The sequence below is a fragment of the Callorhinus ursinus genome, unplaced genomic scaffold (genome assembly GCF_003265705.2).
Source record: "Callorhinus ursinus isolate GAN/ISIS: 27379988/994484 unplaced genomic scaffold, GSC_fseal_2.0 scaffold13, whole genome shotgun sequence".
Lineage (NCBI taxonomy): Eukaryota > Metazoa > Chordata > Mammalia > Carnivora > Otariidae > Callorhinus > Callorhinus ursinus.
The window spans coordinates 1,283,843-1,308,001 of NW_027397075.1; the positions used below are offsets into that span (position 1 = coordinate 1,283,843).

General features: G+C 49.7%; 1 protein-coding gene across 9 annotated transcripts in view; it reads left to right on the forward strand.

The window, feature by feature from the left end:
- Positions 1-359: 359 nt before the first annotated feature.
- SYT17 (synaptotagmin 17) overlaps positions 360-24,159 on the forward strand; it is a 77,677-nt gene continuing 53,877 nt past the window's right edge. The window contains exons 1-5 of one of the 9 annotated variants that reach the window (XM_073899446.1): positions 360-743; positions 4,440-4,457; positions 5,132-5,280; positions 11,493-11,641; positions 14,313-14,932. In XM_073899446.1, the coding sequence (XP_073755547.1) occupies positions 729-743; positions 4,440-4,457; positions 5,132-5,280; positions 11,493-11,641; positions 14,313-14,932 (951 nt within the window). In that variant the 5' untranslated portion in view covers positions 360-728. Of the gene's footprint in view, positions 744-3,569; positions 3,960-4,000; positions 4,270-4,434; positions 4,458-5,131; positions 5,281-7,390; positions 8,389-11,492; positions 11,642-14,312; positions 14,933-24,159 lie in introns of those variants that run through there. The other 8 variants (XM_073899450.1, XM_073899449.1, XM_073899445.1 and 5 more) reach the window with 8 other exon arrangements.

Genomic DNA, 24,159 nt, shown 5'->3' on the forward strand with positions numbered 1-24,159 from the left:
CCCGGCCACAGCACGTTCCCGCCCCCCGGCGCCCTCGGCCCCACCTGAACTTAAAGCTCCCATTCATTTGGCCTCTGCATTCCTCGCCGCAACAGTTCTAGGCGCGACGGGTGGGGCGGGAATAAAGTTTTTCCAACCCGGACTGGGAGAGGGCTGGATGGGGAGGACCCTCCCCGCCCCAGACTCCACGGCGGGCAGGACTGTACCCCCTCGGTTTCAAGACCGTCCCGGGGGCTCTGCGCTCGGTAGGTGCCAGCCCCGGTGCCGACCGGATGGGCTGACCCGCGCACCGCCCCCTCCCACCCCTTTCCCCATCTCCTCCCCCGCCTCTGGCGCGCCCGGGCCCCGGCGTCTCCAGCCCCGCCTGCGCCGGGGTCGCTGCAGTCCCCGCGGCCGCCCCGGGCTCCCTCCCCAGGCGCCCCGGCCTCCTTCCAGCCAGGGCAGCGCCTCGGGGGGAGCGCAGGACAGCGAGAGTGGCCGAGGCGGGGGCTCTGGGCGCCCCAGCTCTCCCAACCTGGGAGGCGGCCCCGACTCCAGGAGCCGGAACGCAGGGAAAGGCAAGGACGGGGCGGCCGGCGGAGGGGCGGGCGTCGCTCATCAGCCACGCCAGTCACGTCTGGGGCCACCCGGCTGCCTTTTTCTTCCTTCCCCCCACCTCCCCTGTTGGCGAGGGCAAAGTGGCCGTGGCGGCGCCATGCCCGGGCCGGAGTGAGTGCGCGAGGGCGAAAATGGCGTACATCCAGGTAGGGCTGAGGCTGGGGGGCAAGGTCCGCGGTGCGGGTGGGGGGTGCCGCGCCCCCTCCGGCCGTGAGCACGCGGAAGGGAGGGCACACGGCTGGGCTCCCACAAACTTGCCTCGAGAGAAAGGGTGCCCGAGGGCACGCAACCTGTGCAGCGGCGCGGGTGCGACCCAGGATAGGGGGCTGGGGACCCCCACACCCGGGGATGAAGGGCCCCTGTGGACTCTGCACGCGCGCCCTGGCCTCCTGAGGAGGGAGTGGGGGTGGGGCGGACTTTTCTGCCCCCATCCCCTCCCCTTGCACCCCACCCCAGGGGAGGGGCCGCGGGGAGGGCGGCCCGGGACGCGCCAGCCGCCCGGCCCGCCAGCTGCCGTTGCCGTGGCGACGGCTCTGGCTAATTGGCCGGCGGAGCGAGCCTGAGGCAGCTGTTCCGGCCAGGAGGGACAAGGACGTCGTCTCTCCCGGGCACTGGGTGCTGAGGGGTGGGGGACATACTATAGGCGCGCTGTTGGTGGGGGCGGGAGCAACCGATCATTTTCGGCCATTGCATTGGGGTCTGGGAGTTGTGGACCCCAGTCACCTTGAGGAAACTCACAAGAATCCTTGGACCGAAATAATTTCCAGGCATCCTTTTTGGGGGGGGGGTGCTGCTTGACTACGAGACCTTTCCCTTCAGTACAAGGCGGGGAAGTGGCGACAGGTCAGCGCCAAGGTCATGCAGTCAGACCTGCAGTCAGACCCGTTGAGCTGCTTGCTTTCTGGGGTTGGCTCCTCTCTGCCCGGCAGAAAAGCCTACAGGTTCCCACATCTAGGGTGCATCTGGGCTCACTTCTTTCACCCTCAGCTACAGCTGAGGGGGCTGCTGGTCTTCTAGTTCCCCACTGGCTCACATCTTGTCCTCAGACTTTTCAACCTGGCAGGAACTCTGCTCTGTCACCTGTCTTGGTCTCCCCATCCCTCTGGTGGCTTAGATTTGCACCACTGGCTTCTATGGAATCTCTAGATTCTCTTTTCAAGTTCAGTGAAGGTCATATTTTCTGTACACTTACTGCATGCTGAATCTTGTGGGGCTATTCAATAGTCACTCAACAAACAATTGAGTGACCACCTGTGAGCGCTGGGGATACAGTTGTGAAAACAGCATAGTCTCTGCCCCTCAGAATGCACAATCCAGTGAGAAATACACAATATTAGAACATGCTTCTGTGGTTTTTAATAACCACCTTCAGGACAGAGATTAGTGACTTGCCCAAGGTCACACAGCTGCTTAGGGGTCGTGGTGGGATCTAAAAGGGAGATGGTGGGGATCAGTGGGGGATTTGTTAAGCAGCTAAAATGAGACTGGCTTGGTGAAACAGACTTTCCTTCTAGAACAAGGTATGAAACTTTTTCTATAAAGGTCCAGATAGTACATTTTTTTTCTTGGAGTGCTACATGGTCTGTGTCACAAATATTCAACTCTGACTATGGCATCGAACGGCTATAGACCATAGTAAATGTATGGGCGTGGCTGTGTCCCAATAAAACTATTTGTGGACACTGAAATTTGAATTTCATATACTGTGTGCTAGTCAAGAAGTATTCATTTTCTTCTGATGTTTTCCCAACCATTTAAAAATGTACAAACCATCCTTAACTGGAGGACCATACAAAAGCAGGTTGTGAGCTGGATTTAGCCTTGCAAGTCATAGCTTGCCAACATCTGTTCTAGAATATCTGGATTCTCCTTCCTGTTTCTTTCTGGCTTGAACCAGTGATCCTCTCTCCAGTCAAATACATGAACCCAGTGGACTCCATGTGAGGAAAGACTTAGCATGCTGGGAACATAAAAACATCTTCCCTCCCCTCTTTCTCTTCCTTGGTTTCTCTTTGCTCCCGGACATTGATTTTGTACCTGGGGTTTGAGAAAGCTGGATGATTGGGCCCTATGGTGGCCTTTGTCTCCACTCACGTGGTTTTATAAACAGTGTCTTTTGATCACCACACACCTAGGAAATGCTTTCCCTCTATGGAAAGAATGGGCATGGACTATTTTCCAAGGAAAAAGCAGCCCTTTATCCTTGCACTTTTTTGTAAGCATTTTCAAGCACTTTCTCATGTAAGTGCACGAGGGCATAGCTTTTTGCTGCGTTTTCACTGTTGCATCCTCCAGGACAGTCTCTGATGCCTAATAGGTTCCAACTGGTCTTGACAAACCACCTTGTTCTCATAAAGCCACAGAAAGAGTGCAGATATTTTGCAGCTGGGCAGCACACACAAGCATTTTTATAGTCAGAGTCCTAGTTTAGCCCTTCCACTAAAGAAAAGAGGGAACTGAAGTTCAGAGTGGCCCCCTGACTTACCCAAGTCACATGATTGGCTGGTGGTGAAGCCAGCACTAACACTTACCCGCTCAGCTCTGCGTGGCCCCCGAGCATCCTCAGGTCTTGCTCTGTGTGTGGTTCGAGTTTTGCTTTTGGAAGAGTCTGTGATTAGTGCCTGAGACTTTCTTTCCCAAGCTGCAGCCATTCCCTTATCACTTAAAGGATTTTGAAATTTTCATGAGTACAAGTGTACCACTTGTACTATATTTACTTAATACTTTTTCCTATAAATGGACTCACTTTCTTTTTTTAACTTAAAATCATATGAAAAGGAAACTTTATGTCACTACCATAATAGAAAACCAGGATCACTTGATATAAACAGAAGGCAACTGGAAAAATAAACACAATGATAGTAATGCCACATAATTAGTTATGTCCAAGGCTCTGAGCTGAGGTCTGCTCTCTGTTTAAAAAGGAAGAGGGGATGGGGGTGTGGGGGGGGAGTTGTACAAGTGTTAGAAACATGTTAACATGCAATGGTACCAAACTGAGACCTCCTCCTCCTTGAGAGCGAGAGAATTGAAAAAGAGGATAACTCTTCGTCTTGATTCAAAATTCTGAGTTTGAGTTCATCCCCGGGATCTTTCCCAGGCTGGGATGCGGGACTCCTAATCTACCTGGTTTCCTTGGCCCATTCATTCCTAAGCCACTGCGACTCTTCCCTGGCACAGAGGGAGGGAGTCTGTGCCTTGGGAACCGGTGAGAAGTCCTGATGGGAGGTGGGGCTGAAAAGTGAGGTAGCCCCACCCCCCACCCCCTCCCAGGCCCAGATTATGGCTTCCTTCTCTGCTCCCTGTGTTTGTGGGTGGTCATATGAAACTCCCCACCATCACCATTGGAGCAGAATTATAAGGTAGGGCCCCTGGGAGGGTGGGGGGGGGAAGCCAAGTCACATCCACTGTGCGTCTGCCTGCGTGTTAGCTAATCATGTCCTTTTGGGTTGGCTTCATGGCTATTTCTGTATAGGAAGGTTTGCTCTTCTGAAGTGTGGCTGCATTGGATAGAATGACTATCTATCCACCCGCTCTGATTCATAACAGCATACGGTGCAAATCAAATCGAAATGCTAAAGTTTCCCATTTATTCGGTGTTGGTTAGCCAGGAGGCTACCAGCAGCCCCGCAGATAGCACCTTGTTAGGGAGTCAGCTCCCTTCCCAGGATGGTAAGTGGAAAGATGCAGGGCTTTTTTTTTTTTTTTCTTTCTTTCTTTCTTTCTTTTTCTTTTTTCTTTTCTGAGTTGCTGGAATATTGCTAAACTGGTCTTGTCTCTCTTTTTGTAACCCTCTCACCCCCGACGCCCCTTGGCTTCTTCGTGGATCTCTAAAAGGGCAGTTGGAACCTTTAAACGAGGTGGGTTAATTCGATGATTCCTTTGGTCTGGTTTCTGATCAAGAGGTGCTTGCCTTTCATTTCAGAGTCTTATGTGGGGCTGTGGGGCTGTTCAGTATTGAACAATGACTGGATGTTTAGAATGGCACGGTTTTGATGCCTTTCTATGGAAGGAGGGAGATCCTGAAGAGGAGACACTCGTAGACAGGCTAGATTGCTCTCCCCACCCCCGTCCTTATTCCGTTTGGTTACCTCTGTTTACTTTCGTGTCACTGAGATGATTTTTTTTTTAAAGTCTTTTTTTGCTTTGCTTTCAAGAAGACAGAGTAATATTCATTGTGTTTCGAGAACATATTGTATAGCCCTCACGGTGTTGTATAAACCACCCACCTGTCAAGAAAGACACTCACATAAACTACCAGAGAAAATACCTGCAAATGTTTTGCTCACTATTAACGGCTCCAGCAAGTTGGTGTTTGCCATCTCTGTGGCTGCAGTTGGTAAATAGAAACAGAAAACATTTTGTTCTAAGTGTTCAGCAGCAGGGACAGACCTCCTGAATGTCCTTATTTCTCAGCAGGGATCGGCTGCTTGTAATTTTCGGGTGTTTTTCCTTTTCCTCCTCTCCTCCCCTCCCCCCCCCCCCCCCCCCCCCACTCCCCCTCTCCACTGCCCACCTCCCCCAATGGCCTCAGGGTTTTCTTTCTAGAATCTCCGATCTGCTACTGTGCAGATGGACTTGCAGGCACTGCTGTGAGAAGTGCTATGAGTCCAGCTGTTGCCAGTCGAGTGAGGATGAAGTTGAAATTCTGGGACCTTTCCCTGCCCAGACTCCTCCCTGGCTGTAAGTAAAACTGCTCGGAACTTCCTTGAAAGTGATCTCAAGACATTTTCTTGGCTCAGTTTGTGTGAGGGGGTGCGGGCAGGAGGGTTCGGGGTATGAAAGAGGGGGAAACACCGAGTGTCCGTGGACCTCTTTGCTGCCGACGGGGACCTGCTCTGTGCCTCTCATTTTGTTTGGCAAGCTGGTGGCCGGGCTCTGGCTTAGCTAGGTCCCCCTCGGTTCGTCTGAGACGCGAAGGGTGCAGTGTTAAGCCTGTGCGCGCTTTTCATCATGTCGAGTGTTGTTCCAAGTGGAAGAAGAGATCTGTGAGCATCTGCATTCTTCAAGGGATGTCGAAATTCTGAGGATGGCCATCCAAGTCAGTATGACCCACGATCCCAGCACCTGACCCAGTGCCTGGCACGGAGTCGATGCTCAGTGAAAACTGCTGGATGGTTGGTAGACCGCATGGACAGACAGGTGCCTTTTTGCCAGTCTGAACAAGGACTTCAGACCCGGGGAAGCAGAAAAGCACCTCCAGGCTCCATCCTGTCCTCCAACGCTGTTTATGTTCTCTCTGGCATCTTTCATTTTATTTCCAATTCGTGCTCCTCCCGCGCCTGCATACAACATCTCCATCTGCCAGTCGCTCAGATATTTTGGGAACACAGTTTTGAAGCTTCTCAGCCACGTGTCTGGTCCACCTCTCGGTGGCTAAGAGAGGAGCGTGGCCAGAGAGCCTGGGTTGAGTCTAGAAGGCCAGCGCCTAGAAGGGCCTGGCCACCAGCGAGTCCAGCTCTCCTGCGCAGAGCGGGAGGCCCCGAGAGGGCAGGAGGCAGTGCAAGGGCCCACAGCCAGAGGCTCAGGGGGAACCCAGTTCTGTTCCAGCTAAATCGTTGAGCTGAGATTCTGGAAGTCCATGATATCCCCTCTTTCCCTCCAAGTTGGGGGTCATGTCTCATTTGCTCTTCTTAGAAGAAAGCATCGGATGTTTCCATAGCACAATGGCTCTATGTCAGGCTCTGTGCCTTCAGATCCTGTGTCTCCTACTTTTTTCTAGTTCTGTGACCTTGGGCAAGTAGTTAGAGCTCTGTGCCTTGATTTCCCATCTGTAAAATGGGGGTGATAAAAATAATAGGGTTTATCTCATATGGTTGTTGTGGTGACTGCCGGAATTAGTACACAGAAAACCCCTACAAATGCTTGACGCCTGGCTGGCAATCATAAACGTAAGTGATTCGTCTTACCCTGTTTGGTCTCCGTTTCCTCGTCTGTAAAGTGAGAACAGTAATAGAACTTACTTTATAGGGTCGTGGTTCAGAGTAATGAGATGTGCACATAACATGCTTCACAGAGTAGTAAGTATTCGTTTCTGAATTTGTAGGTATTGATGGAGATTCTTTAAACCGGTGTAAAGACAGTGGTAAGAAATGTTTTCATTAGTCATGGGTTGTAACCTGAATCCTGCAGGTGTGCATAGAGTTGAGATGTTTGGTGAATGATCGAGAGATCATTCCCACTATCTAGTGCCCTGTGTGGCAGAGGTTGGCTCAGCCCATCTGGTATCTTGAAAGCCATGCTCAGAAGAGTGCCAGCTCTGCGAGGGTGGGGTTTTTATCTGTGTTGTTCACTCCAAAAAGTTGTTATTGACCAACTGACAAACTTACAGGCAGAAATTGAATCCTGAAAGTGCCAGTCATCTGGTTGAAAACTTAATCTCAGTTTCTCTGGTAACTATTTCTCAAGTATGATTCATGTGCCAGGTACTGTGGGATGCAGAGACTACATAGAGTCCGGTCACTGTGCTCAGGAGATTCTAAATCTAGTACAGGAGATAAGGCAGGTACATAAGCCCAGCTGCCCCCGAGAGTTGTGCATTCACACCCTGCACACCCATATGACAGTTCTGCCTAGAGTCTCATTATGGAAAAAAATATCCAGGGACAGTGGCTTCAGGCATAGCTGGATCCAGGGGTCAGATGTTGTCATGGGCATGCATTTGTGCCTTCTCTCCTTCCTGCTCTCTCTGTTTCTTCTATATTGGCCTCATTCTTTTTTGGGGGCGGGGAGGGGCAGAGGGAGAGGGAGAAAGAACCTTAAGCAGGCTCCATGCCCAGCTTGGAGCCCGATGCAGGGCTCAGTCTCACAACCCTGAGATCATGACCTGAGCCGAAATCAAGAGTTGGACGCTTAACCAACTGAGCCACCCAGGCGCCCCTTTATTGGCCTCATTCTTAAGCTGCTTTCTTCTTTGCTTCAGTAGCAGCAAACCAACCAGGAAGGGCTCTCATTGCTCTGTTTTGGGTCATGTGCCAATCACTTGAGCCAGTCACTTTTGCTTGGAGGAAATGATGCTAGGATCATGCCTGGATTGTCTGACCACCCTGGAACCAGGGAAAGGGTCATTCCCACCTGACACACATGAACCGAGCTAGCAGACGAGGGGTGGGCAAACTTTTCCTAGAAAGGGCTTAGTCTGTCACAACCACTCCTAGAAAGTGTGAAAGCAGCCACAGGTGGGACATTATAATGAATGGGCGTGTCTATGTTCCAGTCTTACTTCATGTACCAGAACAGGCAGCAGATTGGGCCCCGTAGTTTGCTGATCTCTGTAATAGACAGTTTGGGTGCTGTAACCAGAGAGGAGGGAATGGACCCAGGTTGGGCAAACTCCACAGCACCTAGGAAGAGTGGGGGGGAATCATGGAAAATGAGCCTGCAAGCTCAGGTCTTGTAGGGTCTTGAATGCCAGATCAAGGAATTTGAATTGGCCTCTGAACCAGTGGAGAATCCTGATAGACCCTGAAATCATAGTCAGGTACCTGTTTGCCCCAGATGCCCAGATGTTGAGTATTACAGATGCATGGCCTAGGTCCTAGCACTGAGCTGGAGGACAGTTGCACTTTACCCTGGCTGCTGACCCATTGTGCAAGCGGGGGACTCTTTCTGGGGGCCAGGGGTGGGGACCCTCTGGGAAGACACTTACTTTGGTTTTGCCACAAGTAGAGAAGAGGGCTGGAACCTTCCCAGCACGGCCGACACACCGCACAACACTGGAAGGCCCCATTCACCTGGCGGTCGTTATGAATGATACCACCTAGAGCTTTGCAGTCTAAAGCCTGAACAACGGTACGTGACTTTCTGTGCTTCTCAGGATGAATATCTTGAATCCTGGGTAGCAACTTAGTACATTTTTGGCACTCAACATAATGCAAAATGTTAAGAGAAGTCTGTAAAGGGGAGGTGGGTTAAATCATTCAAAAAGTGAATTTACAGCTTGTGCTTTCGCCAGATTTATTTACCAAGTGGGCAGTTGCATGTTATCAAACAGACAGGGAGTAGAAATGTCAAGTGTACAGGCTTCGCAGTGCCGTTCCCACTGTGACATTTGAGCTAAGAACCACAGGACATGCCTCTCTGTGGGACGGCCTGTGGCAGATGAGCTAGAACTTTGTGTGGGGGATTTTAGGGGATACACCATTAATTGTCAGATATGCTCCTGTCATTTGGGTCCCCCAGCTTTCCTTGGCTGGGCTGGACTGGTGAAGGTCAGGAAAACTGTATAGTCCGACTGGCTCTTTTTGGAGCGATGCCAGAAAGACGCTCATTGACTAAAGTCAGGTCATTTCTTTGTCCATCAAGCGTGTATCGAGGACCTACTCTACACACAGCTCCGACAGGCCTCATAAGGGACACCCACCTCAGTAGTTTAGGGCATGCCGTTCGGAGTCTGGTATTCACTGGGAGTTTAATAGTGATGCAAAATAATTATCCATCCCATCCCCCACCCCACTAGGCTTCCCTTCCACGCCCTGCCCCCCCATCTGTAAAGGGGGTGAGGCTTGTTAATAACAAGTACACTCTGGATTGTTTTAAGGATTAATGAGATGGTTCAGACAGAGCATTGAGCACCGTGCCTGGCACACACTTGGTGCTTAGCACCTGGTACCTTCGATCAAGATAAGTATAGATCGCCCCATTAAGGAGCGTACCCTGCTGGGGGGGGGTGGGCAAGATACGCACTCAGATCATTTTGAGACAAGATGAAATCAGATAAGAATGACAAGAAGGGTGAATTCAATCATTCGTTTACTGAGAAGATAAACGAAGACTCTACACATGCCAGACGCCGTGCTAGGGCGAGGTCGGCAGTGGTGAATGAGAGACACTGAGCAAGGACTTAGTGTCAGACGCAGAAGATAAGCCACAACTAAAGATGAGTTATGTGCATTGTTGCAGAGGGAAAGAAGGGCTGATGGGGTAGGAGGAGGTGATAGGGACAGGGTGGGGCGTCTCTGAGGAGGTGCTGTTGAGGCTGAGACCTGACTGATGAGAAGGAACCAAACAGATGAGACAGGAAGAACATTCCAGGCAGAGGGCACAGCATGGCTCAGCTCAGTGCATTGGAGGAAGGGCTGGGAAGCCGGGTGGGTGCAGAGGAGGCAAGGGTGGCTCAGACATTGTCCGAGAGGACTCAACCGAGGCTTCAGGGGTGACAGCACTTAAGGTGAGCCCCGAAGACTGGATGGGACCTAACAGGTTGGAGGTGGCTGCTGCAGTGACATATGGCCGTGGCCCTCCAGGAGACAGGCATGCAGGTGGGGGTGCCCAAGGTGGTTCCACCTTCTTTGGAAGATGCTGCAGCTTTCATTTAAGGGAGAGAGAAGAATGAATGATACAATATGGCTGCATTTCTGTGCCTTCCCCTACTCCCCCTCCCCCCATTTCATCTGCTGCGTGCACCTTTTACAGACCAGGAGTGGGAGGCAAGCAGGGACTGGGCATTCCCCCCGCACCCCCCTGCCCCCCATAACGTGCCCGGTCCTGGCTGTGATCCTTACATTGCTTTGGAAGAACATCAGATCCGTCTCATTTCATGCACAGGATGCATCTAAAGACCTCCTAGAATTGGAAACTTGCATTTTTCAAGACTAGCTTATGCACAGGCTTAAATGTCAAGCTGGGTGGGGGGGGGGGATGTAGTCTCAGAAGGTATTCATCTACAGCCACAATCGCTTAGGGCTGTGTCAATAGCAGCATCCATCTCCTGGCCACTCCACCAACTTCCCCGCCCCCCCAGCATCCTTACCTAGCTTTTTGGGGATTTGGGGGATCTTAAAGATTGTTATCATGCCAGCTAAAATGTATTGAGCACACACCTACTATGTACCAAGAACTGTTCTAAGCATTTTATATGTGCTAACTCATTCAGTGTTGAGAGCAACCATCTAAGGTGGGTACTATTATTATTCCCATTTTGCAGATGGGTAGATAGAGGCACAGAGAAAGGAAGGGCCTTGCCCAAGGTCACCCAGCCAGGGTTCAGACCAGGAGGCTGTGCTCTTAATTGCTACCCTGTATCTCCCCACCCCCGACCCAGTGCTTTTTCTTCTTTTAGTATTTTTCGTCCTCATTGGGAGCACATTGAATCAGTCACGGCGGCTGCTCATTTTTAGCTGTTCCTTCACATCAAACTATTGCTCTTAAGTCATTGATTCTCAGGGCCATTTTGTAGCTTTAGCCCTGGCACTCAGAGAACTCTCAAGTTGACATTGTTATAGGATACTTTTATTTTTTTATTTTTATTTTTTTTAAAGATTTTATTTATTTATTTAACAGAGAGAGAGACACAGCGAGAGAGGGAACACAAGCAGGGGGAGTGGGAGAGGGAGAAGCAGGCTTCCCGCCAAGCAGGGAGCCCGATGTGGGGCTCGACCCCAGGACCCTGGGATCATGACCTGAGCCGAAGGCAGACGCTTAACGACTGAGCCACCCAGGCGCCCCTGTTATAGGATACTTTTAGAAGATGCTAAAGTATAGGCACAGTGAGGGTTGGAATAGCAGGCCCTTTCCCACCGAAAGCCACTCGGAGGAGTTCAGATGGGTATAGACAACCTGGTGGTTCCTTCCAGACTGAGGATCGACAGGTCTGGGCTTGACTTAGTCAACGTGGCGCCCCCATGTGGCAGTAACCTGAATAGGTACATATCCCTCCCCACCGTCCTTGACAGATGGTTCTAAATCAGAAAGTACTTATATCCTTTCTCATTTTGTGCAAAAAGTAAGGCATTATTAAGAGTCTAGGGCTGCCGCACTGATTCAGGTTTGTATTACTGCAAGTTGTATAAGCTGGATCTGAGAGCCCTTTCGTCGTGGGTCTGTCTTCCCAGGGGCAGGGATGCCAGTCCCTGGAGATTTTTTGACAACCACTGAGACCTCTTCCTTTCCTATAGGATGGCTGGCCGGAGCAGTGACAAGGACGGGGACTCTGTCCACACAGCCAGTGAAGTCCCTCTGACCCCACGGACCAACTCCCCAGATCGAAGATGCTCATCCTCAGACACGTCAAAGTCTACGTACAGCCTGACCCGAAGGATTTCAAGTAAGCGTCTTTGCTGTGACTGCCTAGGGATCGTGGCTCACGAAATCCTGTGCCATTCCCCCTCCATTCACGAATTAAAATCCCATTAGCCAGGTCCCCAGGACAAAAGGAGAGCTGGCTTTCCCAGACACTCGGCAGCATCCCCAAGGAAGGATGTGAGGGAGGGGATTGTCTTCTGGGGAGGGGGCAGAGTGGGATGACAGTTTGGGAGACGGGATGATGGAGAGATAATGACCGTGTGACCAGAGTGCGTTGCACCTGATTTCTGCTGAGTTCAGCCGGAAGCAGCTACTTGATCGATTTTTCTTTTTCCTCATCACAAAGTTTCATTGAACTGGTTCAGTTGATTGACGTGGTCAGCATGTTATCATTTCAGACCCCAAAAGATGGGTGTTCCCGTGTTGTATGTCAGCGCTTGCAAATTCAAGTAACTTCAGGGGCCAGGTGGGTTGTGTCCATGAATGAGTTGGAGAGGGTTGGACAGAGCTGAGGCTCGTTCTAATGCAGTGACAAGTGGCAGCTGACTCAGCCTCAGTTACTGCGGCCGGGCGGGGACTGTGGCCATTTGGGAAGCCAGTGCCCCACTGAAAGGGGCAGATGTTACTCAGCTCTTGCTGGGGGGTGGGGTGCAAGATTGTGGGCTCCGTATTGCCTGCCCTTTCTAAAGAGAAACTGGCGATCTGGGGTTTTATATGAAACTTCTTTAGCTTTAAACCCAGACAAGATGTATCTCTAGGTCAAATAGGGTCCACAAGCCCCCCAGTTGGTCCACTCGGATGTACAGCATCTGTCTTTGACCAGATGGCATGGTTTGGGTGGGGAGGGAAAAGGAGTATAAAGCCCAAAGACCCCCAGCCTCCTTTCACTCCCCGAAAGGATCTCTGCTGTCTCATTCAGCTGTCTGCAATTCACTTAACAGAGGGGGGGAAAAGCTTAAAATTCCTGAAGTAAATCCGCTCAGGTGGAAATATTGGTGTCTGATCTTTCCTGGGGGTAGATGGGGGGCAGGGGAGGAAGTAGAGAAAAGTTCAGGGGCTCAAAAGAGTGAAACAGAGGGGATGTGAGGCCTCTCTAGGCTTCAGTCTTTCCATCTGTAAAGCAAGAGGCCTGTTCCCAACCTGCGCTGTGCAGTACGGCAGCCACCAGCCACACATCACTGGTGAACATTTAACTGGGGCTGAGCCCAGTGGAGACATGCTGTATGTGTTACGTGCCCACGATTTTGAAGCCAGGAAATAAAAGAGAATTTACACTGTCTCACTGAAACGTTTTCATTTTGATTATATGTTGAAAACATTAATTTCACCTGTTTCTTTGCACTCTTAAAAAATTGGAAGACCTTATGTTACCTATGTCATTTGTATTTCTGAACCCCACTGTATTTCTCTTGAATAGCACCTGTCTAGATGATTCCTAGGTCTCCTGCACAGCTCTACACACAGATGATTATCATTTAGCACATAGTTATCAGAGTATCAGCCATGCACCAGATCAAAGTCTCATGATTTTAGCGGACAAGACAGGTGTTGGGGCACTTAACAAGAAGGTCATGAAAGAACGAATGCTACATGACCCTGCTTTATATGAGGAATCTGATAGACTCCTAGGAGCAGAGAGGAAAGTGTGGTTCCCAGGACTGCAGGGATGGGGAGCTGGGGAGGTGTTGCTTTCCGTTATGCAAGATAAAGAAGTTCTAGAGCTCTACTGTACAGCACAGTACTTATAGTTAACAATATTGTATACTTAAAATTTTACTAAGAGACTTGATCCTATGTTAAAGGTCCTTATCACCAGAAAAATAAAGTAAATAAAGAAGGCAGGAGAACACTTTGGGAGGTGGTGGGTATATATGTATAGCACAGAGTGTGGTGATGGTTTCACGGGTGCGTACTTACCTCCAAGCTCAGCTTTTTTTGTATGTCAGTAATGCCTCAGTTAAATAGTTTTTTAAAACAAAATTCCATGAGCTCATTACTAGAATCAAGGAATGAGAAGGACTTGGGAGTCATGAACTCTGCTGGTTGATGGGGAGGGGAGAGGCACCCCACAAGTGGGGAGGTCCAAATACGATCCTTGAAGAAGTACAGTAGTTACCATTTGGCGAGCTCTTACCGTGCACACATTCTGTGCTGAGCCCTTTCCATGCATGGCTCCTTGAATCACCATAATCTTTGAAGCAGGTGCTATGATTGACTCCGTTTTACAGATGTGGAAACTGAGTCCCAGGAATTATGGCTCCAGAGTCCACTCTCCGGAAGAGGAGGCAGTATAGGGTCACGGTTAGCCTCAAGACTCTGGGACCAGACAGGCTGGGCTTGACTCCCAGTTCTTCCTCTTACTACCTGTGTCACTTCCAGAAAGCTCTTTCGAGTTTCTGTTTCCTCATCTGTCAAGTAGGGATTGCCATTATCAGATACCTTGTGGAGATCCGATGACTTGATATGTCAGTGTGTTGAGAACAGTGCCTGGTTGTGTTGGGGATGGTCATGCCGCCATGTTGCCTCTCAGAGAATACATAAGAGGATCTCAAGGTGTGGAGAGCAGATGGCAAAACAGATTTAGGAAACAGTGAACAACATGAGAATGTAGGAAATGTTGCCAGTTTCATGAAGTGGCCCAGGTTTGGTCCCACACGTGGCAGTGTTAATTGTTATTTCTGGCGGCTGTTTAGGTCTTGAATCCAGACGACCCAGCTCCCCGCTCATTGATATTAAACCCATCGAGTTTGGCGTTCTCAGCGCCAAAAAGGAGCCCATCCAGCCCTCGGTGCTCAGACGGACTTATACCCCAGACGACTATTTCAGAAAGTTCGAGCCCCAGCTGTACTCCTTAGACTCCAACAGCGACGATGTGGACTTCCTGACCGATGAGGAGATCTTGTCCAAGTACCAACTGGGCATGCTGCACTTCAGCACCCAGTACGACCTGCTGCACAACCACCTGACGGTGAGGGTGATCGAGGCCAGGGACCTGCCACCCCCCATCTCCCATGATGGCTCACGCCAGGACATGGCGCACTCAAACCCCTACGTCAAGATCTGTCTCCTGCCGGACCAGAAGAACTCGAAGCAGACGGGGGTCAAACGCAAGACCCAGAAACCTGTGTTTGAGGAGCGTTACACCTTTGAGATCCCCTTCCTAGAAGCGCAGAGGAGGACCCTGCTGCTGACCGTGGTGGATTTTGATAAGTTCTCCCGCCACTGTGTCATTGGGAAGGTGTCCGTCCCTTTGTGCGAGGTTGACCTGGTGAAAGGCGGGCACTGGTGGAAGGCGCTGGTCCCCAGTTCTCAGGTAAGGGGTGGGCTGGCGCTGTCTCCTGCTGGGAGCTTTAAAAAAAAAAAAAATGATTTTCATTTCATTATTTAAATCGTCTTTGCATTTTAAAAAACCTTTTTATTTTGCAATAATTTTTGACTTACAAGCAGTTGCAAACACCATACAGAGTTCTTTTCTCGTCACCCAGCAGCCCCAGTGATAAATCTCTAACGCACCCGAGTGCGTTAGCAATGCCAGCAAGGTGACGTTGGCAACGGAGCTTCGGACCTCATTGAATTTTCACGGAGTTTTACATGCACCACTGTGTGTGTGTGTGTTTATGGAGTTCTATGAAATTTTATCGCATGTATAGATTCATGTAACCACCACCATCCTGGGAGCTTTTTGTCATCAATGCCAGGTTATTAAATAAGGAGAACAATTGTCCAGGGTATGAAGCTATCAGTCATTTTGACTTTCAGAAATTGATTTGGGAAAAATAAAATGAGGGCTGAAGAACAGGATGATATATGGATGTTTTTCAGGCAAATTGTGAGATTGGCTTCTTTCCCCCTACCAGCCCACAGACAGGCAATTGGCTGCTTGGGAAGCCACCCACGGACCAGGCTCTGTCCCCAGTGGGCTGAGAGCATCCCTCCCTTGGGCATTCTGTGGACTGGAGGATGACAGTGCACGCAGTGTGGGTGGGAGCCCAAGGGCAGGAAAAGACCCAGCCAGTTGGAGGCCAGTCTAGTCCATTCACGCTGAGGGTGACAATCTTGTGTAATGCAGTCAGGATTATATATTTTATGTCCGACACGCCAAGGTGCTTTTCAAAGCTGAGCTCTACCGGTCAGAGATTTGATGATTCAGCAGCACACCTGAGTACAGGTTTTAAACATGGGGACTAAGAGGGGTTGCTCTTCTGTGTGTGTGTGTGTGGGGGGGGTGTGTTTCCATTCAAAGATAGATTTATCCTCTTCATTTGGATCCCCCAAGAAGAAGAAAATCCCAAGGCCAAGGAAGTCATTTATTAGGGAGGTGACACCAGAGGACATACCAGGAGGGAGTGGGAAATTCACATAAAGTATACATTACCTGGCTGGCCACCACTGTGGGTGAACGGCGCTGAAACCTGCTGGGGAAATGGGAAGCCAGTGTTAGACACATGCCTACGAGTCTTCCCACCGGAGGGGCGGGGGAGCTGGGGTGTTTATACACCAGCTCCTATCGGCCATTGAATGAGAGCTGTGGGGGATGGAGACGCTCCTCCCCTGGCATTTCTGACAGATAGAGAACTTTGACATCCACAGGTGCAAAAAAAAACCACAAGAGTTGGCCGCCACATGGGGGCCCGTGTGCACTGAAGTGATCAGGACCAGAAGGTGGTGGTCCAAGTGTTAGCAGTGTTTGCTATAATCTCATATCCTCCTTCCCGTCACATGATCAGGACGTACTGGATGCTTTCCATGTAGCCTCCTCGATGTTTGATATCACTGGGTTTTCAACCATCAAGAAACTTACACAGTTGAAAGAGGGAGACCCACTGGACAAAATCAACTCCGTATGGCCAGCTTGATTGTACACATCAGCGTGGAGGACCCTGGACACCCAGAGAATCTGGACATCCACACACCTTGCCTTGGCTGCCATGTTAGGTCTTGGCTGAAATGTTAATCTCAGCAAAGATTTCCCGGCCCGTCTGCCCTAGTTTGATTCTCCCAAAATCCGAGGCCAAGGCAAGGCCCTGGGTGCAGGGAGTTTATTTAGGAGGTGATCCCAGGAAGCAGGAGCGAGGGGTGAGGAGAACCCAGGGAAGGAGGGCACGTCAACGGTGGCTCTTCGGGCCATTGTGGCCCATTGCCCGTGGGTTGGGTGGGCTCCCACGGCCTCACGGGAGGCCTGGGACAGGAAGCGGCCATCTGCCTGAGTGGATACCTTGCCCAAGCAGGACTTGGGGACCGTCTGTAGCTGGCGTCAGAGGCGGTGTCTGCCGCACCCCTCTGCTGACACGGTGGCCGCCACCCCAGGCACTCCCTGGCCCCTTCCCCTGCTTTTTCTTTTCTCCGTGGCCCTTCCCATCATCCCACAGACCTACATTCTATGGTCTATCTCCCCTGCTAGGATGCAAACCCTTCTCCATGTCCTGCACCTAGAACAGTGCCTGGCATGTGGTACTTAGTGCTCAGTAATATTTGTTGAATGAATAAAGGATGGCGGGAGGGAAGGATTCCCCGAAGTGAATTTCTTTCTTCCACCGGCCACCCTCCCTCCTTCCCTCCTTCCCTCCTTCTTCCTTCTCACTCAAAGAAAGTCTCATGGAAACTGGCCCAGGGAAGAGCAGACTCCCATTTCCCATCTCAGGCTGGCTCTGAAATTTACACTCTGAGAAGAAAGGCCAGTTGTTGGAGGTTTGGGTTCCCTGGAAGCAGAGCTTGAAATAAGGATTTGGGTGTGGATTAGTTTGTAGGGCTGCTGTGACAGAACATCACAAATTAGAGGCTTAAAACTACAAAAATTTATTGTCTCCCAGTCTGGATGCTAGAAGTCCAAGATCAAGGCCATGCTCCCTCTGAAACCTACAGGGGAGAACCCTTCCTTGCCGCTTTCTGGCTTCTGGTGGTTGCCGGCCATCCTTGGCGTCCCCCTCGGCTTATAGCTGCATCACTCCAATCTCTGCCTCTGTCATCACATGACCTCTGTGTGCATCTCTGTCTTTTCTTAGAAGGACACCAGTCCTTTTGGATGAGGGGGACCACCCTACTCCATTATGTTCCCGTTTTAAATAATTACAACTGCAACAGCCCTATTCCCAAGTAAGGTCACATTCTGAAGTGATGGGAGTGAGGATGATAACCTATCTTTTGGGGGATATCATTAAACCCACAGTAGGATGTAGGAGAATGCCCTGCAAGGGAGAGAGGGAAGCAGTCTAGGCGAAGGATGACAGCCCAGGAAGGGTGTGGTCCTAGCGGCAGCCTAATCGGTGGTGGGGAGGGGGACTGTGGCTCACCGGTTGGCACTGCAAGGTCCTTCTTCCTTCAGACTGGGGGCCAGCCTTTTGTACTCCCACCTCTGTCAGTCGTTGGCTGGGATCGGACTGGGAAATCTGATTTTCAGCGGGGCGGCCATGGGCCCCCCTGCAGCTTCTGTCCTACAGATTAGTGGTGCTGAGCCGGGGACAGTCTTGCTCTCAGGACATTTGGCAGTGCTGGGAAACATTGTGGGTTTGGTGGGTGGAGATCAGGGATGCCACTAAGTACCTGCAGCGCATGGGACAGCCCCCACCCCGAAGAACGTTTGAGCCAAAAGCGTCCGTAGTGCCAGAAGGAGAAAGCCCACAATGGAAGAAGGGGAAATGGAGGTTTGAGGACAGCAACAGGGTCTCCATGCCGGCAAGGCAAGGGCAGGGCTAGTCCCTGAAGGCTGGGGAGCGTTTTTCTAGGAGAAACAGTTGCTGGGAAGCAGGGGGAGCCAGGGGCGGGGTGTAGAAAAGGAGATACCGGTTCTGAACAAAAATCCATACCACGCAAAGCAGGCCTGCCTTGGAGACAGAAAACAAAATCCTCACACGATGCACTGAGGCCACTGGATGTCGATGCTGATTTTCCTTGCAGACCACTGTCCGCCTTCACCAAAGCGCTTGTCGGTCCATTGAACGGGAGGGGGAGAGGCACCTGCGTCGGGGGGTGGAAAGCAGAGCTCGGCAGCTTCTTGTTTTCAGCCTGCCTCACTGGTGTGGGATCAGTGTGACTCTTAGGGCTGAGTTCTACGTCTCTGTGCCTTGGAGAACCCACGGGAGCGGTGGCGGCTAGGGCCAGCGTGTAGGCATCCTCTGGCTTGCGGCCGAATGTCCCAACTGTTTGGTGGCTTTGAACGTTGTGTCTTTGACCTTGGCCTTCAGGACACTAGCAGCTAGTGGAGCTACTGTAAATTTTTTGGTCTCGTTGGTAAGGTTTGCTAGGAGAGAATGAAAATGAGGCAGAGAAGTATGAAGCATGTGTGGTGATTGAACAGGTGTGAAGTTACTCTCACCGCTAAGAGAAATTCTGTGTGGATGGCGGTGAATCGACACTGTGGCCATTGAATGTGAAATCTGTGTAGGCTTTACTTTTTTTAAAGATTTTATTTATTTATTTGAGAGAGAGCGCGAGAGAGAGAGAGCGCAAGTGGGGTAAAGGGCAGAGGGAGAAGCAGACTCCCTGCTGAGCATGGAACCCGATGCGGGACTCGATCCCAGGACCCTGGGAGCATGACCTGAGCCGAAGGCAGACGCTTAACCGACTGAGCCACCCAGGCACCCCTAGGCCTACTCTTTCTTAAAAAAAATTATTAGTAATTATGACAAAACATACATAACAAAATTTACCAGCTTATCCGGTTTTTTTTAAAGATTTTATTTATTTATTTGAGAGAGAGAATGAGAGAGAGAGAGAGAGAGAGCATGAGAGGGGGGAGGGTCAGAGGGAGAAGCAGACTCCCTGCCGAGCAGGGAGCCCGATGCGGGACTCGATCCCGGGACTCCAGGATCATGACCTGAGCCGAAGGCAGTCGCTTAACCAACTGAGCCACCCAGGAGCCCCAGCTTATCCGTTTTTAAAAATTTTTTACCTAAATTCTAGCCTGTTATATATGGGAGCTAGATGGGAGCTAGTGCAACAGCTTATCCATTTTTAAGTGCCCATTTCGGTGGTATTAAGTACATTCACAGCATTAGACAACTGTCACCACCATCTGTCTCCAGAACTCTTTTCAGCGTGCAAAACTGAAACTTTATACCCATTAAACAGTAGCTCCCCATCCCCTGTTGCCCCCAGCACCTGGCAATCACCATTCCTTGTGTCTCTATGAATCTGACTACTCTAGGTACCTCATATACGTGGGGTCATACGGGATTTGTCTTTTTGTGACATATGTCCTTAGAGTTCATCTATGTTGTAGCATGTGTCAGAATTACCTTCCTTTTGAAGGTTGATTAATATCCCATTATATGTGTATACCACGTTTTGTTTGTCCATTCATTCATCTGTCAGTGGACACTTGGGTTGCTTCCACCTTTTGCTTCTTGTGAGTCATTTTATAATATTGTAGTAGATATTACAATATGTATTATGATATATAACAAATGTGATAGCTATTATTATTAGATATAAGTATATAATATGCTACAGTATATAGTATTGCCAATAATACACTATGCAACATGGGTGTATACATATTTCTTCAATCCTTTTTTTGAGCCAGGAACATATCCGAGGTAAAGGCAGTTTATTTTCTCTTGAGATCGTGTGGCTTTGTAAAGGACGGGGCAGGGTGGTGGAGAGAGTAGATGCCCCATGGACATAGCACAACCTCCCAGAGCATTAGGAAGGAACAGAGGTCTTGTTCCACTTTTGGCTGGAATCGTGTAACCTATGGGTCTTGGTTTGCCTGTGCCAAGCAGAGACCTTGTACCTACGACTTCACATCCCTTGCTGTGCATCTGCACAGATGTGAACTCTTCTCAGGAGAAAGGACTTTTGGGAAGTGAAAGTCCCTTGAACTGGGAGAGAATGATAATGATTTTGACCCAGTAAGTATACAACAAAAATAGCATACCTATATAATTTATTCAGTTATTTAGTCCATGAGTATGTTTTCGTGTTTTAGGGGCTGGGACTTCTGATATAGCCGTAAGTTAGTGTCTCCGGTGAGCCAAGCAGTGCTCTAAATGATGTACGTGGCCTAACTCGTTTATCCTAACAAGGGTCCATTTGACAGAGGCTGAAACTGGACAGAGAGAAGTTAAGTAATTTGTCTGTGCTGCTAAGTGGTAGGACTGAGGCTCTTTGACATAAAAAATGATGTGCCATAACCACGACATTATACTGGTTCTCTACCGTAAGCAAAACAAAAGTGCCTGACCTCGTGGAGTTTACATCCTGGTGGAGGGAGACAGTAGCAAATAAATGAGTTAACAAATAATGCCATGTTTCACTATCTATGCCAAGAGAGTAAACAAAGTAGGATAAGGGGCTGGAGAGGGATGGCTGGGTGGTGAGGGTGGGGAAGCTATTTTAAATGGGTGAGGAGATGACATTTAAATAGAAAGCTAGATAGAGTGAGGGAGTGAGCCTAGAGGAAGAGCATTCCAAACAGTAACTTTAGGAAGTGCAAAGGCCCTGAGGCAGGAGCTCGTTTGGCATTTTGGCAGCTGGAGTAGAGTTAGTGAGAGGGAGAGCATGAGAGGAGATGGGGTTGACTTGGTATAAAAAGGTCACTTCACATCAGTGTTATAGTTAAAGGTATGGGCAAAGACTTGAATTTTATTCCTGAGTATGATGGCAAGCCCTGGAGAGTTTTGAGAAGGAGAGGTGACCCTGTCAGGCTGCCCTGGAGAGAAATCATTGGGGGACAAGATACTTAACATCCAAAATATGTAAAGAACACCAGTGACCCCAAAATTAAAAAAAAAAAAAATCCCAGGGGCCTGGGTGTCTCAGTCGGTTAAGCATCTGACTCTTGATTTTGGCTCAGGTCGTGATCTCAGGGTTGTGAGATCGAGCCCCACATCAGGCTCTGCGCTGGGCATGGAACCTGCTTAAGATTCTCTCTCTTTCCCTCTGCCTCTCCAGCTGCTCACGCTGTCTCTCTCCCCCTTAAAAAAAAAAATCCCAATTTTAAAATGGGCAACAGTTTTGAACAGACACTCCACAAAAGAAGATACATACAGATGGTCTCTAAGCACACGGAGAGGTGCTTGACGTTGTTAGCCAGTCAGAGAACTGCAGATTGAAACCACAGCACAATACCACTACACACCCACCTACTGGAATGTCCAAAAGTTACAAAGACTGATGACACCAAATGTTGGTGAGGACGTGGAGCAACTGGAACTCTCAGACAGCGGAGGGGTATAACGTGGTATAACATGGTGGTAGTTCTTCGTGAAACTAAACATTTATGTACCCCCATGATCACTCCTAGGTGCACTCCTAGGTATTTGTCTAAGAGAGAGGACAATGTTATGTCCGCACGAAAAATTGTACTCACACATTCGCAGCAGCTTCACCTGTCAAAGGCCCCAGACTGGAAACAGCCAGGTGTCCCACCATCAGGGAGAAGGATAACGAGCTATATAGTATATTCCTATAATGGAGCATTATTCAGAGAAAGGAACAAAGTACCGTGATGCACACGAAAGCCTGGATGAGTGTCACAAGCATTATGCCAAGTAGAACATTTTTCGGAGCAACCATAATGCTAAGCAGAAGCCAGACCCAGGAGAGCGCATATATATGGCTGCACTTATATCAAGTTTGAGAACCAACAAAACTAATCTATAGTGAAAAAAATCGGAACAGTGGTCGCGGGAAGGGAACAGTAGGAAAGAGGATTGAGTGGAATGGAGCAAGAGGGACATTTCTGGATGAATAGTAATGTTCTACATCCTGATAGGCCTTTGATATACTGGTGTGAGCATTTGTCAAACTCATCAGGTACACTTAAGATTTGTGCATCTCGTTGGATGTAAATGCTATTTGTGGGGTTGGGGGGGAAGCGCCGTAAACACACATTGAGCTCTGGCTACTGACACGCCTGTTGAAGTTTCAGGGGGAAGTGTACCAGTGTCTGTAGCTTATTTTAAGATGCCTTCCGAAAAAGGTCACTAGAGGGGCACCTGGTGGCTCAGTCGGTCAAGCGTCTGACTCTTGGTTTTGGCTCATGTCGTTATCTCAGGGTTGGGAGATCGAGCCCCTGCATCGGGCTCCGAGCTCAGCGGGGAGTCTGCTTCAGATTCTCTCTCTCCCTCTGCCCCTCCCCCCTCAAATAAATAAATCTTAAAAAAAGATCATTAGAGGGGCACCTGGGTGGCTCAGTCATTAAGCGTCTGCCTTCGGCTCAGGTCATGATCCCAGGGTCCTGGGATTGAGCCCTGCATCGGGCTCCCTGCTCAATGGGAGGCCTGCTTCTCCCTCTCCCACTCCCCCTGCTTGTGTTTCTGCTCTCGCTGTCTCTCTCTCTCTCTGTCAAATAAATAAATAAAATCTTAAAAAAAAAAGATCATTAGATACACCGTAAGGCAAGTATAGCACAGTTTTAAAATACTAACGTAGAATTACTAATACTAATAGCTGCATTGAAGAAGCTAGGTGATACGTGTAAAGGAGGTGACTATACAGTTCTTTCAGCTTTTCTGGATTTGACAGTTTTTATAATAAAATGTTGGAGTGCAAAGAGAGAAGAAAACAGAGGCACAGGTTAGGAGTAATTTGCTACAGTCCTGTAGGCAGGAGGCGATGTCCTGGACCTGGGTGTGAGGTGCAGGTGCACGAGGGGCCACCTGGAGAGACGATTTGAAGGCACGGTGTTTGATGTCCAGGACCAGCCCTTAGACGTTCAACTCCAGCTTCGGGGGCACTGTAAACCAGGCTGCCTGACAGAGTGGGGATTCTACCATTGTGCCGGCTGTTTTCTTATTTTCATGAGCATCGGAGGCTGCCGGACTTGTGCCTCGCTGATTCCAGGGTCCTGAGTCCTGGATGAATCACACTTCAGTGAAGGTGCTGGGAGATCCTGATGCAGGTGAACTGGGGTCCTCATGCTGAGTGGCCAGAGGAAAGCAAAAGGGTTAGCTGTCCAAGCTGCTGGACATACGGCTCGGAAGCGTGCTTTTACCACTCACTGGCTGGCTCTTGTGGTGTTTGAAAGAGCTGAGTGGCCAACATAGGCTGCCATCAGGATTATGTTTGATGAGAAGTCATTTGGGAAGGAGTAGACTCAGGTTAGAGTGCTCTTAAAAGTTCTTGGGGGATAATTCTGAGTCGGGTAGGGGTATAGTATCCTTTATTGCAAAGCCAGATTTTCCACTGAGGAGAAATGTTTGACTTGCATGCAGAAGAAGAAAATGTGTTTCGTCAGAAGTGACATTTGCACATGGGAATGCTGGATATTTATGTTTCTGAAAATTGCTTTAACCTGGGATTTGCTCTGACCGATGGAATGCCTTTTCAATCTTCAATGCCTAGCTTTCAGGGCCCCGTGGCTTAGGAAATGAAGTCTGTGCATATTGCCTTTGCCAAGTAAGAATGGGCGATTCACATTTAGCAGTAAATATGTTCTGGGTCCTCACACATACTGGACCCTGGGCGGCATGCAACACTTACATTACCCTACCAGGTGGATAGTAATGACACTTGAATTTCATAGATGGGGACCCTGAGGCTCAGAGAGGTTAAGGAACTTACCCATGGTTGCACAGCTGGAATGGGGAATTGAACCTG